Genomic DNA, 14,168 nt, shown 5'->3' with positions numbered 1-14,168 from the left:
TTTCTCTTTAATTGAAATTGATAGTATAATTGCTGAAAATTATGTAACTGCAGTGCCTCTTAAACTGAATATAATTGGTTTATAGTTGATATATGCTATTTGTAGAAAAAATAGATGAAGTTTAAAGTAACTCTTCACGATGTACAAGTTTCCAGTATTTGAACATCATGACTTCTGTATTAATGGATATTTATTTGATATTCCAAAAAGGCAGTTAACATTAGTTATATAAAATGCTTTCTATTGGAACTCAACTCCCAAATGTTGTGAGAAACTGTAAATGCTTACAGCATCACATTGATTGTATTTCATATTTCTATACAGGCAAAAATTCCAAATGCTATCCATACTGTTTTACTGCTCACTGAAAGGGAACTTACATTCCGATTTGAGAAACCATCTTCGATGCAGGTACATGTTGAATGTTAGAAAATTGTCTATCCAACATTTGATACATCTGTTTGACATGCCTTGACTGTAAGGATAACACTGAGGTATACACGTATACAATGTACACAAGTATACTCATCCATTCAGGCTATGGAAGGTGAGCGACAAGCATTATCCCTTCTATTATGAAGCTTTCAAAATTGATATAATTAAGGGGCCTTGCATATTTTCAAAGGTTTTGGACTGAATCCCATCCCTCAAACAAACTAGACTAATCTCCTGTCACTACAAAGAGAACAAGCAGCTTATGACCCCCCTGTGGCTTACATTGCAAACTACAGATCATTGTGTTTTATTTTCCAGGATAAGGATTATAAAGCTAGTTTCCACTCTGCTGGAATGAATTAGAGGATAAAATGGATTAAAATCTCTAAGTATAGATAAAGCTTTGAGCAATAACTTGCTGTGATGGTCACAGTTGAAGAACTATCCCATAGACATCCCTGTATTGAAGGTAAAGGAATTCTGTCACTCTGAGTACTCGCAGCTAACTAGTAACCCAAACAAAAGTTGAATAGGGAAACAAAAGGACTCCCTCTCATCTTGATTGCTGTAATTCAGTCATTATCTATTCAGGTACCAGTAACGTCCACTGCAATGGCCTCAATGTTCAACTGTCCATTTTTGTGAACATTTTAGAGACAGATCCTTAATTTTGAAAACTTTTCCCTTACTGGATTCACCTCATTTCTGATCTGTGTGTTGCTTTTGTAATTCTTTTCACATTTGGCAATTCATAATCTTTTTGTTAATTCAAGAAAGCATGGCCAAATTTGGATCTTTTAAAACATAAGGTAATTTGGGCCAAGGTGAAAGGTAGGGGTCCATTTTTAAATTAATTTCTATTGTAACCAGCTGAGGAGGTGAGTTTATAAAGGAGAGCTAGTATATTTTTCCTCTCCTGAGAACCTAATGATTATGAATCGCATCTAACAAATTGAGAAACCTTGCCAGTGGGATGGCATAACAGTAGGATCACTTGTCTAAACTTGTATACATATTAGGCTTCCATTGATGTCTTTGGCACTTGCTTTTCTGGATTTGGATGATCCCTTCAGCAGCCTTCCATCCTCCACACTTTGTATCGTTTGTCCAGCCATCCTTGTTCTCATCATATCCTACTTGGCTGTCACCCCAGTGGGGCGCAATAGTCTCTGCGCTCTCAGTGCTGAAAATTTTAAATTCTCATCTTTTACTTGGATTTCTACCTGTGTAACTTTTTCCAGTCATGTAATCACTCTTTGATCCTTATCCCAGAACACTCTGAATGGGATTGGTGTACATTATCTTGTGGCAGTTAACACAATGATTCATGCCACAAAGAAATATATGGCTCGGAAAGGTTTAGAAGGATAATGGGCCAAGTGCAGGGAAATGGAGTTAGCATGGATGGACATTTTGGTCGGCAGGATCCAGTTTGGGCTGAAGGGCCTGTCTCCATTCTGTAGGACACTATGATTCTATGACTGATTGAGACTGATCATGCTTAATTTGTATACAATAAACAGGCCTAAGTAATCAAAACTAGAGCAATAAGATAAAAATAATCTCAGATTTTGGACTGAAATCAATTACTCTAGCTTCTTCTTGCTTACTAATATTCCCTTCCTAATGTAAAACCCTGCATTATCTGCAGATGTTCTATATTTGAAAATTGTGTAATACTTCAATTTGTAAACCACATGAGGCATCAGACATTATAAACTTTTCCTGAGGTATAGATGATAAAAAAAACTGCTGCTTTTATAGAAGGTCATCATAACCTCTTGATTAGATTTGTTGCTAATTATTGTTGAATGTTAGTCTGAATCTGCTAAATGCAGATACAGCAAAATGACCTTTACTTTGGCTTGGTCTGTTTAGTCCAGGAGTTCTTATTTTATGCATTGGTGATGAAACGTGGTACAGAAGTTTGAACATTTTCATGGTTTGTGTACATTCATCTCTTCTATTCTTTATGTTGGTTGAGGAATCAGAGCAACATACTTATTTTAACCCTCTATAAAAGGTTCACTTGAGTATACTCACTCATGTTCCTTCCAATTTTTTGTCAACTTTAAAGTATAATTTGTTATTTTTAAAGTAACTTATGTAAGATCTTTTATGGGTTAAACTGACACTAATTACAAAGAAAAGTCCTTTTGAGAACCATTGAAGCATGGCAGCTAGGTGTATAAGAACTTTAAACTGCTTCACAAAGGTGAGTCTTCCTGTGATTTTCCAGGCAGAAAGTTATCATTCATAATAGGGAGTATTGAGCTGAAGCCAGGTACCCCCCTACAAAATGAAAAAAAAAGGAACTGTACAAATTAATGAATTGGGCATAGAAGTAGGCTACTTAGACCCTTGTGCCTGGCTAACTATTTAATACAATCACAGCTGATCTGGATATGAATTCATTTTACCTTCCTGTCAATATCTGATACATCTACCTACCACTGTCTTAAAAGTATTCAATGACCTAGCCTTCTCTGCTCTCTGTGGAAAAGTGAGTTCCAAAGGCGAAACCTGTAAGAGAAATGGTTTCCCTCATTTTCATTTTGAATGGAAGATCTCTTATGTTTTTTTGTCAATAGGCATTGTTCCAATGTCTTTAACTCCGTTTCTGGCAGAAAAGGTCAATTACCTTCCCTCTCAGTTGATCTGGTACTTGATTCATATATACTCGGAGCCATATATTGTTCATAGTCCCTGCAGATGGTTCTCACCCAAATGGCATACACCCGATAAACTTCTTTAGCTTTGTTCATGACAAGAGTGATGGCACGATATCCCACAGATAACTTTATTTCAATCCTTTTCAAAAAAGATCATAGTATGATCTGGTCAATTCTGTTTTCTCAGTGTCTGGCTGCATGGCTTTTCTGAATCTAAACTTCCCTATGGGTACTTCTTCCAAATCAAGCATCACTAGGTCGTATGGAACAGTGTTTCTTCAAATTCAAGAAACTTAGAATTAGTGCAAACCTTTAAAACACCAATTTATTTTTAAAATTACAAGGTCTCACTATACTGTTTGATTGATTGATTTATTGTATTGTTATCAAAGTACAGTGAAAAGCTTTGTTTACGAGCAGTACAGACAGATCATAGAAAGCAAGGATGTACAGATCACGAAGACTTAGACAGAGGCATACACGTTACATTGCACAGGTTGTGCACTAGGTAAGGTCAACATTAGCACGATCAGCATTATTTGAGGCTAGACAGTCCATTCAGCAGTCTAATAATGGCCGGGAAGAAGCTATTCCTGAACCTGCTGGTGCGCATGTTCAGGCTTCTGAATCTTCTGCTTGATGGAAGAGATCATTACCAGGGTGCAATGAGTCCTTGATAGTGTTGGCACCTTTCCGTGGCAGCGAGCCATGTAAATTGAGTCTTTGGGATTGAAGGTTGGCTTCCATGCTGGTTTAGGCTGTGCACCCCACCTTCTGTAGTTTCTTATGATTCTGGGTGAAGTAGTACCATACCAGGCCATTATGCACCCTGTCAGTATGCTTTCAGTGATGCATCTGTAGAAGTTGGATGAGGGTCCTTATGGACATGCCAAATTTCCTGAGCCATCTGAGGAAGAAGAGGTGTTGTTGTGCCTCTTGATTGTTGTATCTGTATGGGAAGTCCAAGGCAGATTGTCAGTTCTTGTCCGTCCAAGGAACTTGATGCTCTCCACTCTCTCAACCTCAGATAATGCATTGAAAATGTGAGATGCCCTGAGCTATTATTGTTAAAGTTCACTTGAGAATGTAACTTTAAAAAAAGTTCTGGGATTTACATATGAAAGAACTGAAACCAAAATGGTAATTCTAAAAGATGCGAGACTCCAGGTTTTTTTTCACTGTATAATTTCAGTTGCATCCCACTGTAAATTTTTGCTATAAATTCTGTGTCTTATGATCTTATACTCCACAACTACCTGATGAAGGAGCAGCGCTCCAAAAGCTAGTGCTTCAGACAAACCTGTTGGACTATAACCTGGTGTTGTGTCATTTTTAACTTTGTACACCCCAGTCCAACATCACCACCTCCAAATCATCAAAGACATAAGATTTCTAATGTTATTCATGTGATTACTTGAATAATATCTTTTCTCGACAGCTTCTAGATTTACTTTTGACAGTGTTTTTGGTGATTTTTATTCACATTTTTCACTCTTTGTATCCGCTTTTGAATTTTGAGTGAACTCTTGATCTTTCCTTTTGTATAGTTTGAACTTCTTACCTCATTGAAGTCACTGCATAAATATGTGGAAAGCCATCAACTGCCACCAGAATTTGATGGAACTCTCCCCTATAGTCATAGTAACTGGATGTGCTTTCGTATGGTGAGTGATGGAGGAATTGAACTATATCATTGTTTTTCACACCCAGCTGTTATGAGCCAAATTTGAAAAGAAGGCATAATGTCAAAAAGTAGAAGGAACCAAGACCCAAGTGGAAACCATATGCCTGACGTTTGTTCATTTTTGTGATGTACTGTTTTGTTCAATTTTGGATTATTTTTTACAATCGTCGCTTTCAAATATTTCCGTGAGACAGACCTTCTGTAAGTACTGATGTAGACCTTAGTTTAGCCCACTGAGTTCCAAATGATATTTTTAGCAACTCAACCATCTCTCCAACACCCATTTTCCCTTTTTGTTTAACAGCTTAGAGTCATACAGCACAAAAGAAGCCCTTTGTCTGTGCCAACCTATCTACACTAATTCTGCTTTCCAACACTTGGCTCGTAGTCTTGAATGTTATGACATTTGAAGTGCTCATCCACATGAATTTTAAAGGTCATGAGGATTCACTCCTCTACTGCCTTCTTGGATAGTGATTCCAGATTCCCATATCTGCAGGGTGAAAAATATTTTCCTCAAATACCCTTTATCATTTACCCTTCACCTTAAAAATCATGCCCTTGTGTTATTGACTCTTCAACTAAAGGGAATAGCTGCATTCAATCCACCCTATCCATATCCCTCATAATCATATACATATCTATCATGTCCCCCCAACCCCTAGCCTTCTCTGCTCTAAAGAAAATAACTTGAGCCTATCCAACTTCTCTTCATAGCTAAAATGTACCAGCCCAGGCAACGTCCTAGTGAATTTCTGTACACCCTGCATTGCAATCACATCCTTCCTATAGTGTGGCGACCAGAACTGCTCACAGTACTCCACCTGTGACCTAAGCAAGGTTTTGTATAGCTGCAATATAACCTCCCTGCCCTTATAAGAACCCTGTAGTTTCTTCCTTATCTCCCATAGCAATCTGGGAGATGACTCATTTGGTCTGGTATACTTTTAAGTTTACGAAATGCCTCCTCAGTCGTTATGTCAATTTGCCCAAGAACCTCATAGCCCCTGTACATATTCTCTACTACATTCTATTTCTCCCAAGTGAAGACAGCAGTGAAGTACTCACTTTAATTCCTACTGGCTCTGCACACAGATTGCCTCCCTCATCCCTAAGGGCCCTATTCTCCCTGGTTATCTTTTACCCCTTAATATGTGTACAGACTAACTTGGGATTCTTCCTAGTTTTACCTGCCAGTTTTTTACATGCTCTCATTTTGCTGTCCTAATTGCTTTCTTAATGTCCCCCTTCTACGCTACACTAGGACATCCACTGATTTGCTCCCTTTGCACCCACTAAATGCAGCCTTCTTATCCAGTCCTGAATATTCCTCGATAATATGTTCCTCTGGTCTTGTTGCTCTTTTCTGACATACTAGCAGGAACATGCTGGACCTGTACTCATCCCATTTCCTTTTTGAAACATACCCCATTCCCACGGTTCTGCTGTAGATTTTCCCGCAAGTAGCTGTTTCCAGTCAACTTTGGACTGATCCTGCCTTATTTTAATAAAGTATATTTTCCACTAATCCAGAAACCATTTTTGTTGACCATCTCTCCTTTTCCATAAATTGTACGATGTTGTACTCCCTATTACTAAAATGGTCCCCCACTGATACCTTGATTACCTGCCCGTTTTCGTTCCCCCAGAAGTATGTCCAGCACTATGCTGCCTCTTGTTAGTCCTTCTGCATATTGACATAACAAATTATCCTAGCTACATTTCAAGAAATCCACCCCTTCTAAATCCTTTGCACTATGATTATTCCAGTTAATATTTGGAAGTTGAAGTCTCTTACTATAATTATCCTATTATTACACATCCTGTAGTGCTTGATTGTGTGCTAACCTATAATACACTCCCAGCAATATAATTGCCTCTCTTATTTCTAAGTTTTATGTACAAAACCTCATTTGACAACTGAGGTCCTTCCTTACCCGTAGTAACCGTCCCCTTAAATGCAACATCATCTCCTCTTTTACACCCTTCCTGTCATACCTGAGGATTGTATACCCCAGAATATTTGAGTCATCAGTCCTTCCCTTCCCTTAACCATGTCTCTGTGATGACAGCAATATCACAATTCCACATGTCAAGCCTGTGTGATAAGTCATCAGACTTGCCTACAATATGTCAAGCATTGAAGTAGAGGCTATCCTGCCATGCCTTACTCCCCTAAATTGCAACATGGCTGAGTTGCCTCTGTCCTCATTGCTTTACTATATTATGCTGTGTTCATATTAAACTAATGCTCTGTATCCCCTATCTCTGCGTAACTTGTTTAAACTAGAAAGCGCTGGGAAAGTGGACTTGAGGAATGTCAAATCACTTATGGTCCTATCGAATAGCAGAACAGGCTTGAGAGGCTAAACTGCTTACTCCCATCTCTTATGGTCTAACTCCTCCCAACAGCAGCAACAAACCTATCTGCAAAGATTTTGGTCCCATTCTAGTTCAAACACAGATTGTTTCACTTACACAGCCTCACCTTCCACCGAAATGGTTCCAGTGATTGAGGAATCTAAAACCCTTCCCACAGCACCAATTCCTGAGCCATATGTTTATCTGCTATATTCTCCTAATCATGTACATACTAGCATTTGGCACCAGGTGTAATCCAGATATTAAAATCTTAGAGGACTTGCTTTTTATTCTACTGCCTATCTTCCTGAATTCTTGATGCAAAACCTCATCTCCCATTCTACCTATATCATTCATCCCAAACTTTACGTATCTCTCACTTATCATCCTCCCATTTCAGGATGTTCTTCAGCTGTTCAGTGATGTCCCTGACCCTGCCCCAGGGAGGTTAAATACCATTCCAGAGTCATGTCTGCCCCCCTCACTGTTGAGCCACTTACCCCTATTTCCATTGGACTCTTGCTCCTCATGTCTTATACAACTACAGGCTGTTCTGCTATAACGCGACAGTTGTGTTCCTCCGCAACATCACGCTATAGAAATTTGTGTTCTGGAAAACCGTTATAGAAAATTGCTTTGTAGAAGATCACTAATAGAAAATCATTATATCTGTTCAGCTAAAAGTTTGCGTTATCCAAACAACATCCACAATCCGTCAATCGTGTTATAGCCAATTCACAATGACTAATATAGCAAAACGACTTGTACAGTGCTGTGTCCCCAGTCAAACCCTCACTGTCATTGTTTTCTTCTTGATTGTTATTAAATGTTTAATCTGAAGAGCATATTCCACTTGCAAAAATATCTTTGTTTTATGTAAACCATTACTTTTATATTGTTAATGGAGAAACAACATCAATAGCAAATTGTATTAGTAACAATATCAAAAATAACACGCATTTGCTTACACTAGATTTTAGATGACTTGTCAAACTTATTAGTTTTGCCTCTCTTCAACACAATCTGGAGTTAGTCTGCATTTAGTTTTTCCTTTACCACAATAATATCAGATTGAAATAATATATTTCAAATTCTGTTCAGCTGATTTCTTTGTTCCTACAGAAACAAGAGCAGCTTATACAGGGATGTAAAGCGGCAAAGAGTTTCCTCCAGGACAAAATAGAGAGCCTGAAATCAAGTAAACTACCAGAAACAGCTGAGGTAATTGCTAGATTGTTATGTTAGGGAGCATGTTACAGAATGTTTGCAAATTAAGAAACTTGAGGCTGTCCAGGTCAAAGCAATCTATTCGATTGGCATCACATCCATTATCTTCAATGTCTACCATTGAATGCCAGCAATGTGTATAATCTGTAAGGTCCACTGCAGCATTCCACCCAACCTCCTTTGACAGCAGCTTCTATCACATAGGAGGTGGAGGATGGGAACATTAACACATGGAAATACCCTATGCAAGTCACATACAATCCGAATTTGGAACTTTACCACCTGATTCTTTCCATGTCGCTAGATGAAAATCCTAGAACTCCGTCCTAACAGCATTGTGGATGTACTTGCACACAATAGACGGCAGACGCCAGCAAGAAGGTAGCTCACCATCATTTTGTCAAGGACAGTTAGGGATTGGCACAAACTCTGTCCTAGCTAGCAATGCCTGTGTGATAACTTTCCTACAAGACCCATGGGGAATCACTAATTAAATCTCCTTCTGCAGGTTATTGAGTCTAAGTTCCCATGGTAAAAGGCAATGGCCTACCCAGCAGGAACTCCTCACCTGAGCCCTTTATAAAGCACACCTTTAGGCTGTTTTGTGTCACAGTAGCAGTGTCCCTATCCCTGGACCAAGAGGCCCAGGTTCAAGTCCCACCTGCTCCAGAAGTGTGTAATAAAATCTCTCAACAGGTTAATTAGGAAAATAGGTAAATTAAGAAGAATCATACCCAGGAATGGATCTGTAGAAATGTTCGTCCCAGCTACGATAAGCCTGTGTAAGCAATGGATGGTGGCTGTATTTTTATGTTTAACAATAAATGATATTCCTTTCCACCTGGACTTCCTGAATTATCACAGCCTGTATCCTCTGAATAAATGAAAGAAAATTCACATATAGGTAGAAATTTTAACATAGGAATAACTAATTATTGTGAATGAAAATCCTCTAAGTCGACATACCTCTGACATAATGGCAAAGTCATAAAAAACTCCTCTCTTTTTGATTTCTACAGTTATCTCTATTCATATTTAGTCAATTGAATATTTCAATTCTCTCAAAAAATAGATTTGTTAACTAAAACAATAATACTCACATGCATTAAATCCAAAGCAAATTCATAGATTCCTACTTTCACTTATCAAATGAACTTGATAGAAATAACACAGCTGAAATTACATTTTAGTGACGGAGTAACTAGCTAAGTGCCATCATGACATCCTTCAAATCCCCTCTACTTGAGGTGGTTTTATAATAATAGAGGCATAACGAGGCATCTTATATCAGAGTATAGTTTCTTAGGACAGACAGGAACTGGGATATGACACAAAACATATTTGCTGCCCTCACAGATTTTTCATTCAGATAAGACAATGCATAGGTTCTTGAGGGATGCTTAAAATTGACTTGGAATGCTTTATAAATGAAGTAAAAGATGGATTCCCACAGATAATAAAAGATCTGTATCACCTTAACATAGAAAACATTTTAGGATACTATATAGCTGGCACGAAGATGAAAAGAATACATATTGGGATAAATTGAAACTATTTATGGCTTGTTGCAGAAAGAAAATACAAAATGAGAATGCAAAAACAGTCCAGGTGTCAGAATATTTTGGATTGCACAACTGTTGATTATAACTGAATGTAAGCAAACAATTTGTAACATATATCACTCCTATCCATTCAGTATAAATATCAGTAGGTCATCCTACTCTTGGTTATTTTCTTTAGGACCAATTTTGTCTTTCTGGATTTCATTCCACTGTCTCTGAAGCATGCAAAATAAATCAATGCATTATACTAAGTACTGTCAAGAGCTGTAGACTGCTGTCCCACATAATTAAACAGGGCAATTGTCCTTAACTCCACTTCAAATAACACACCTACATCATCTGTTTAATTGGGGTTCCAACATTTGATGCTCCATTATAACTACATACATATCAACAACAACATATATAAAACATCATGAGTGTTATACAGCAATATGCAGCAATATTAGGGTAGATGGCCAGTAGCTTTGTTAAAGAGGAAAGCTTGAAGGAGTGTTTTAAATGAAAACAAGAGATATTGAGAATCAAAAAGCTCTACAGAGGAAATTATAGAGTTTGGGATCTGTCCAGCTGAAGGTATAGGGTAATTAAAATTGGAGATGCATAGATCTGAGTAAGGTGAGCATGTACATGCATATTTGGGATGGCAGTGGCCTAATGGTATTATTGCTGGACTGTTCATCCAGAGGCTGGATTTCTGAAGAAGGGCTTTTGCCCGAAACATCGATTTCCCTGCTCCTTGGATGCTGCCTGACCTGTGTGCTTTTCCAGCACCACTCTAATCTTGACTGTTAATCCAGAGCTAATGTTTGTGGACCCAGGGTCAAATTCGACCATGGAACATGATGGAATTTGAATTCAATTTTTAAAAATCCGGATTCCACCAGAACCAAATCATATAGTTTACTTAAAGTCCTTGAGGGACATGTCTTGCCTATATGTGCCTCTAGATCCAGAGTAATGTGATTGACTCTCAAAGCCCATCCCTAATACCCAGAGGGCAGTTAAATGCTGGCCTAACCAGCGACATGAATGAATAATAAACATATATTACAAGGTCATGGGGCTAGAGACATTACAGAGGTAGGGAAGGGTGATGTCGCTGAGGGAATTGAAAACAAAGATGAGACTTTAAAAGTCAAGGCATTTGCTCAACCAGCAGCCAACGTAGGTCAGCAAACATGGGGTAATAGATGAATGGAACTTATGGCAAATAAGAATACAGAGAACAGAGTTTAGCATGACTCAGGTGATTAGGAGTTGTTTCCAGTGTTTTATTCATCTAGTACAGCATATCAAATAAGCAGTCTGATAACTTACTTACAGTGGAGGATTTGAGAAAGAGGTGTTTATGAGTTAGAGCAGAGTGTCAGTGTACATAGGAAAACTAATGCTGTGCTTTTGGAACCGCCTATAGTTGAGAAATAGAATGAGGACCGAGGTGGACCCACTGGAGGTGACTGAAGCCACTATCTTCTGTTCTCACTTCAAACTTTCATTTCCTAGCTATGAATGCCACCTTTTTTCGTGCCAGTTGTCTGTGACTTAGTTTGTTTGCAATTTCTGACGCATTTGGCCCCAAGATAAACCTTTGATCACATGTCCACAATATCACTAAGATATCCAGCTCCAACTTTGTAATTTTGCCCAAGTTCATCCCAACTTCAACATAAACACAGAAATGGCTGGAAAAACTCAGCAGGTCTGGCACCGTTTGTGGAGAGAAATCAGAGTTAACATTTTGGATCCAACAACCCTCCTGAAGAATTTTTCTTTCCGCAGAGTTTTTCCAGGAATTTCTGTTTTTATTTCTGATTTTCAGCATCTGCAGTTCTTTTGGTTTCTCATCCCTACTTCAGTTCATTTGCTGCTGAAATCTTCAGTCATGGTTTTGTTAGCTCTAGATTTAACTATTTCAATGCACTCCTAGCTGATCTCCCACACTGCATTCCATATAGAACTTGATCCAAAGCTCTGCTACTCGTCTCCACTCACTCACCTTGTCCAAATCATGCTGAAGCATCTCTGCATCCTGCCCACAGTTCACCCTCCCATCTCGCTGTGTGTTGTCTGCAAATTTAAAGATGTTACATTTAGTCTTCCCATCTAAATCCTTATATATAATGCAAATGGCTGGGGTTTTAGGACTGATCTCTGTAGCACCCAACTCATCACTGCCTGCCACTTGGAAAAACCCTATTTTTTTCATATTTTGTTATCTGTCTGCCAACACATTCTCTATTCATGTTAGTACATTACCCCCAATCCTGTATGCTTTACATGCTAATCTTTTAAGCAGATCTTATTGAAAGCTTGTTGAAAGTCCAAATAAACAACTTCCGCTGGCTCGCCCATGTCAATTCTACTAGTTACATTCTTAAAAACTCCCAGAAGAATTGTCAAGCGTGATTTCTATTTCATAAATCTATGTTAACGCTGTTTGATCCTTTCACTGTTTTCCAAGTATTCTGCTAATAAATCTTTTATAATGGATTCTCACATTTTCTCCTGATATCAGGCAAACTGGTCCATAATTATTGGCTTTCTCTCTACCTTTTTAAAAAAAGTGGAATTATAAATAAATGTGAGGTTATCCACTTTGATGTTAAAAACAGAAAAGCAAATTATTGTCTGTCAGATAATAATGCGGAAAAGGGTAGGTGCAATGAGACTTGGATGTCCAGTTGCTGAAAGTAAGTAACCAGGTGCAACAGGTTTGTAGAAGACAAATACTATGTTAACCTTCATAGCAAGAGGATTTGAGTACAGGAGTAGGGGTGCCTTGCTGCAATTGGTGAACACGACACCTGGAGTATTATGTGCAGTTTGGTCACCTTATAGGGAGAAGAATCTTCTGGCTATGCAGGGAAAGCAAAGAACATTTACCAGACTGATTTCTGGGATGGCAGGACTAATTTATAAAGAGAGACTCGGTTGGTTAGGACTGTCTTCATTGGAATTTAGAAGAATAAGGATGATCTCATAAAAACTTATAAAATTCCAACAGGACTAGACAGGAAAAATGTAGAAAGGATGATCCTGATAACTGGGGAGTCTAGAACCAGGCATCAGAGTTTAAGGATTCAGGGTTGGCATTTAGGACTGATGAAATTTCATCACCTTGAGAGTGGTGAGCCCGTGGAATTCTCTACCATGGAAAGTGGTTGAATTCAATACATTGAGTATTTTAAAAAGGTTTTAGATTCAGTTCTTGGGGCTAAAGGGATCAAAGGGATGGGAAAAAATAGGAACATACTGAGTTGGTGATCAACTATGACACGGATTTGTGGAGCAGGTCCGAAGGGCTGAATGATATACTCCTGCTCCTATTTTCTATGTTGCTGGTGATTTGTAATTTATTCCTAATTCCAGGAAGCAAGTGCTCTTTTGCAACAGTATAAGCACTTAATGAAGAATGTTCTGGAAGATGCAAGGTTGGTGAGACTGCAGCTTGAAGGAGGAGCTATCTTGGCCAGACTGAGAAAAGAGGAGTCTTATGTCACTGGAACTGTAGTGTACAGGTAACTTCATCAATGTCTAGTATGAGAGAATTTTAGTTTGTTGACAATTCTGTAATCCATTTTAGATCAAACGTCTGTCATGCACTTTATCATTAATGTTCGCTATTTGAAAGCCTTCAATATGGTCGGAGTTGTGCATTACTAGATAGTTTCTGCTGCTAGATTATAGAGAAAATTATGCATATTTGGGTCACATTGTTAATTAAGTGACTTGCCATAGACATGGAATAGTACATAGATAATTAATTTTTGGAGAAAACAACCATTCAAGGTAACAGTACTACTGAGAAGGATTTCTGAAAGCTGATACTTTCAAGAAGAGACGATCAACATTAAATTGCCATTCTGATCCCCCTATTTTATCTGAGAATGGAACTCTGTATTTCTCGCCAATTCTTCAAAACCTAGTTTCTTCAGCAATGTGGTCATCTTCTATTGGAGTTCTTCTCCATAGTGCAGGATTTCCAGGAGCAAGACTAACCACAGTTTTTTTTTTAATGGCACTAGCTGTTGTATTCTGCAAGTCTTCATTCCCAATGTGCTGAAAAGCTCTTGAACATTTTAATAATTTCTTATTGTATGTGAGTGAATTAAATGGGTAAGTGGGTAGGGTGGGGAGGTCATTTCATATGTTCAGAGAGCCAGGGTGTTGGAGAAGTCAGAATGCCATGAGGGAGTTGGTTGGAAGTTGGTGGATTCAGTAGGG

At 38.4% G+C, this 14,168-nt stretch overlaps 1 protein-coding gene across 5 annotated transcripts in view; it reads left to right on the top strand.

Annotated features, from left to right (window-relative positions):
* plekhg4 (pleckstrin homology domain containing, family G (with RhoGef domain) member 4) overlaps positions 1-14,168 on the top strand; it is a 242,182-nt gene that overhangs the window by 107,684 nt on the left and 120,330 nt on the right. For all 5 annotated transcript variants that reach the window (XM_072547479.1, XM_072547481.1, XM_072547478.1 and 2 more), the window contains 4 exons: positions 325-411; positions 4,655-4,771; positions 8,275-8,373; positions 13,314-13,462. In XM_072547479.1, the coding sequence (XP_072403580.1) occupies positions 325-411; positions 4,655-4,771; positions 8,275-8,373; positions 13,314-13,462 (452 nt within the window). The remainder of the gene's footprint in view (positions 1-324; positions 412-4,654; positions 4,772-8,274; positions 8,374-13,313; positions 13,463-14,168) is intronic.

The sequence above is a fragment of the Chiloscyllium punctatum genome, chromosome 26 (assembly GCF_047496795.1).
Source record: "Chiloscyllium punctatum isolate Juve2018m chromosome 26, sChiPun1.3, whole genome shotgun sequence".
Taxonomy (NCBI): domain Eukaryota; kingdom Metazoa; phylum Chordata; class Chondrichthyes; order Orectolobiformes; family Hemiscylliidae; genus Chiloscyllium; species Chiloscyllium punctatum.
This window is presented reverse-complemented; position numbering and strand designations above follow the sequence as displayed.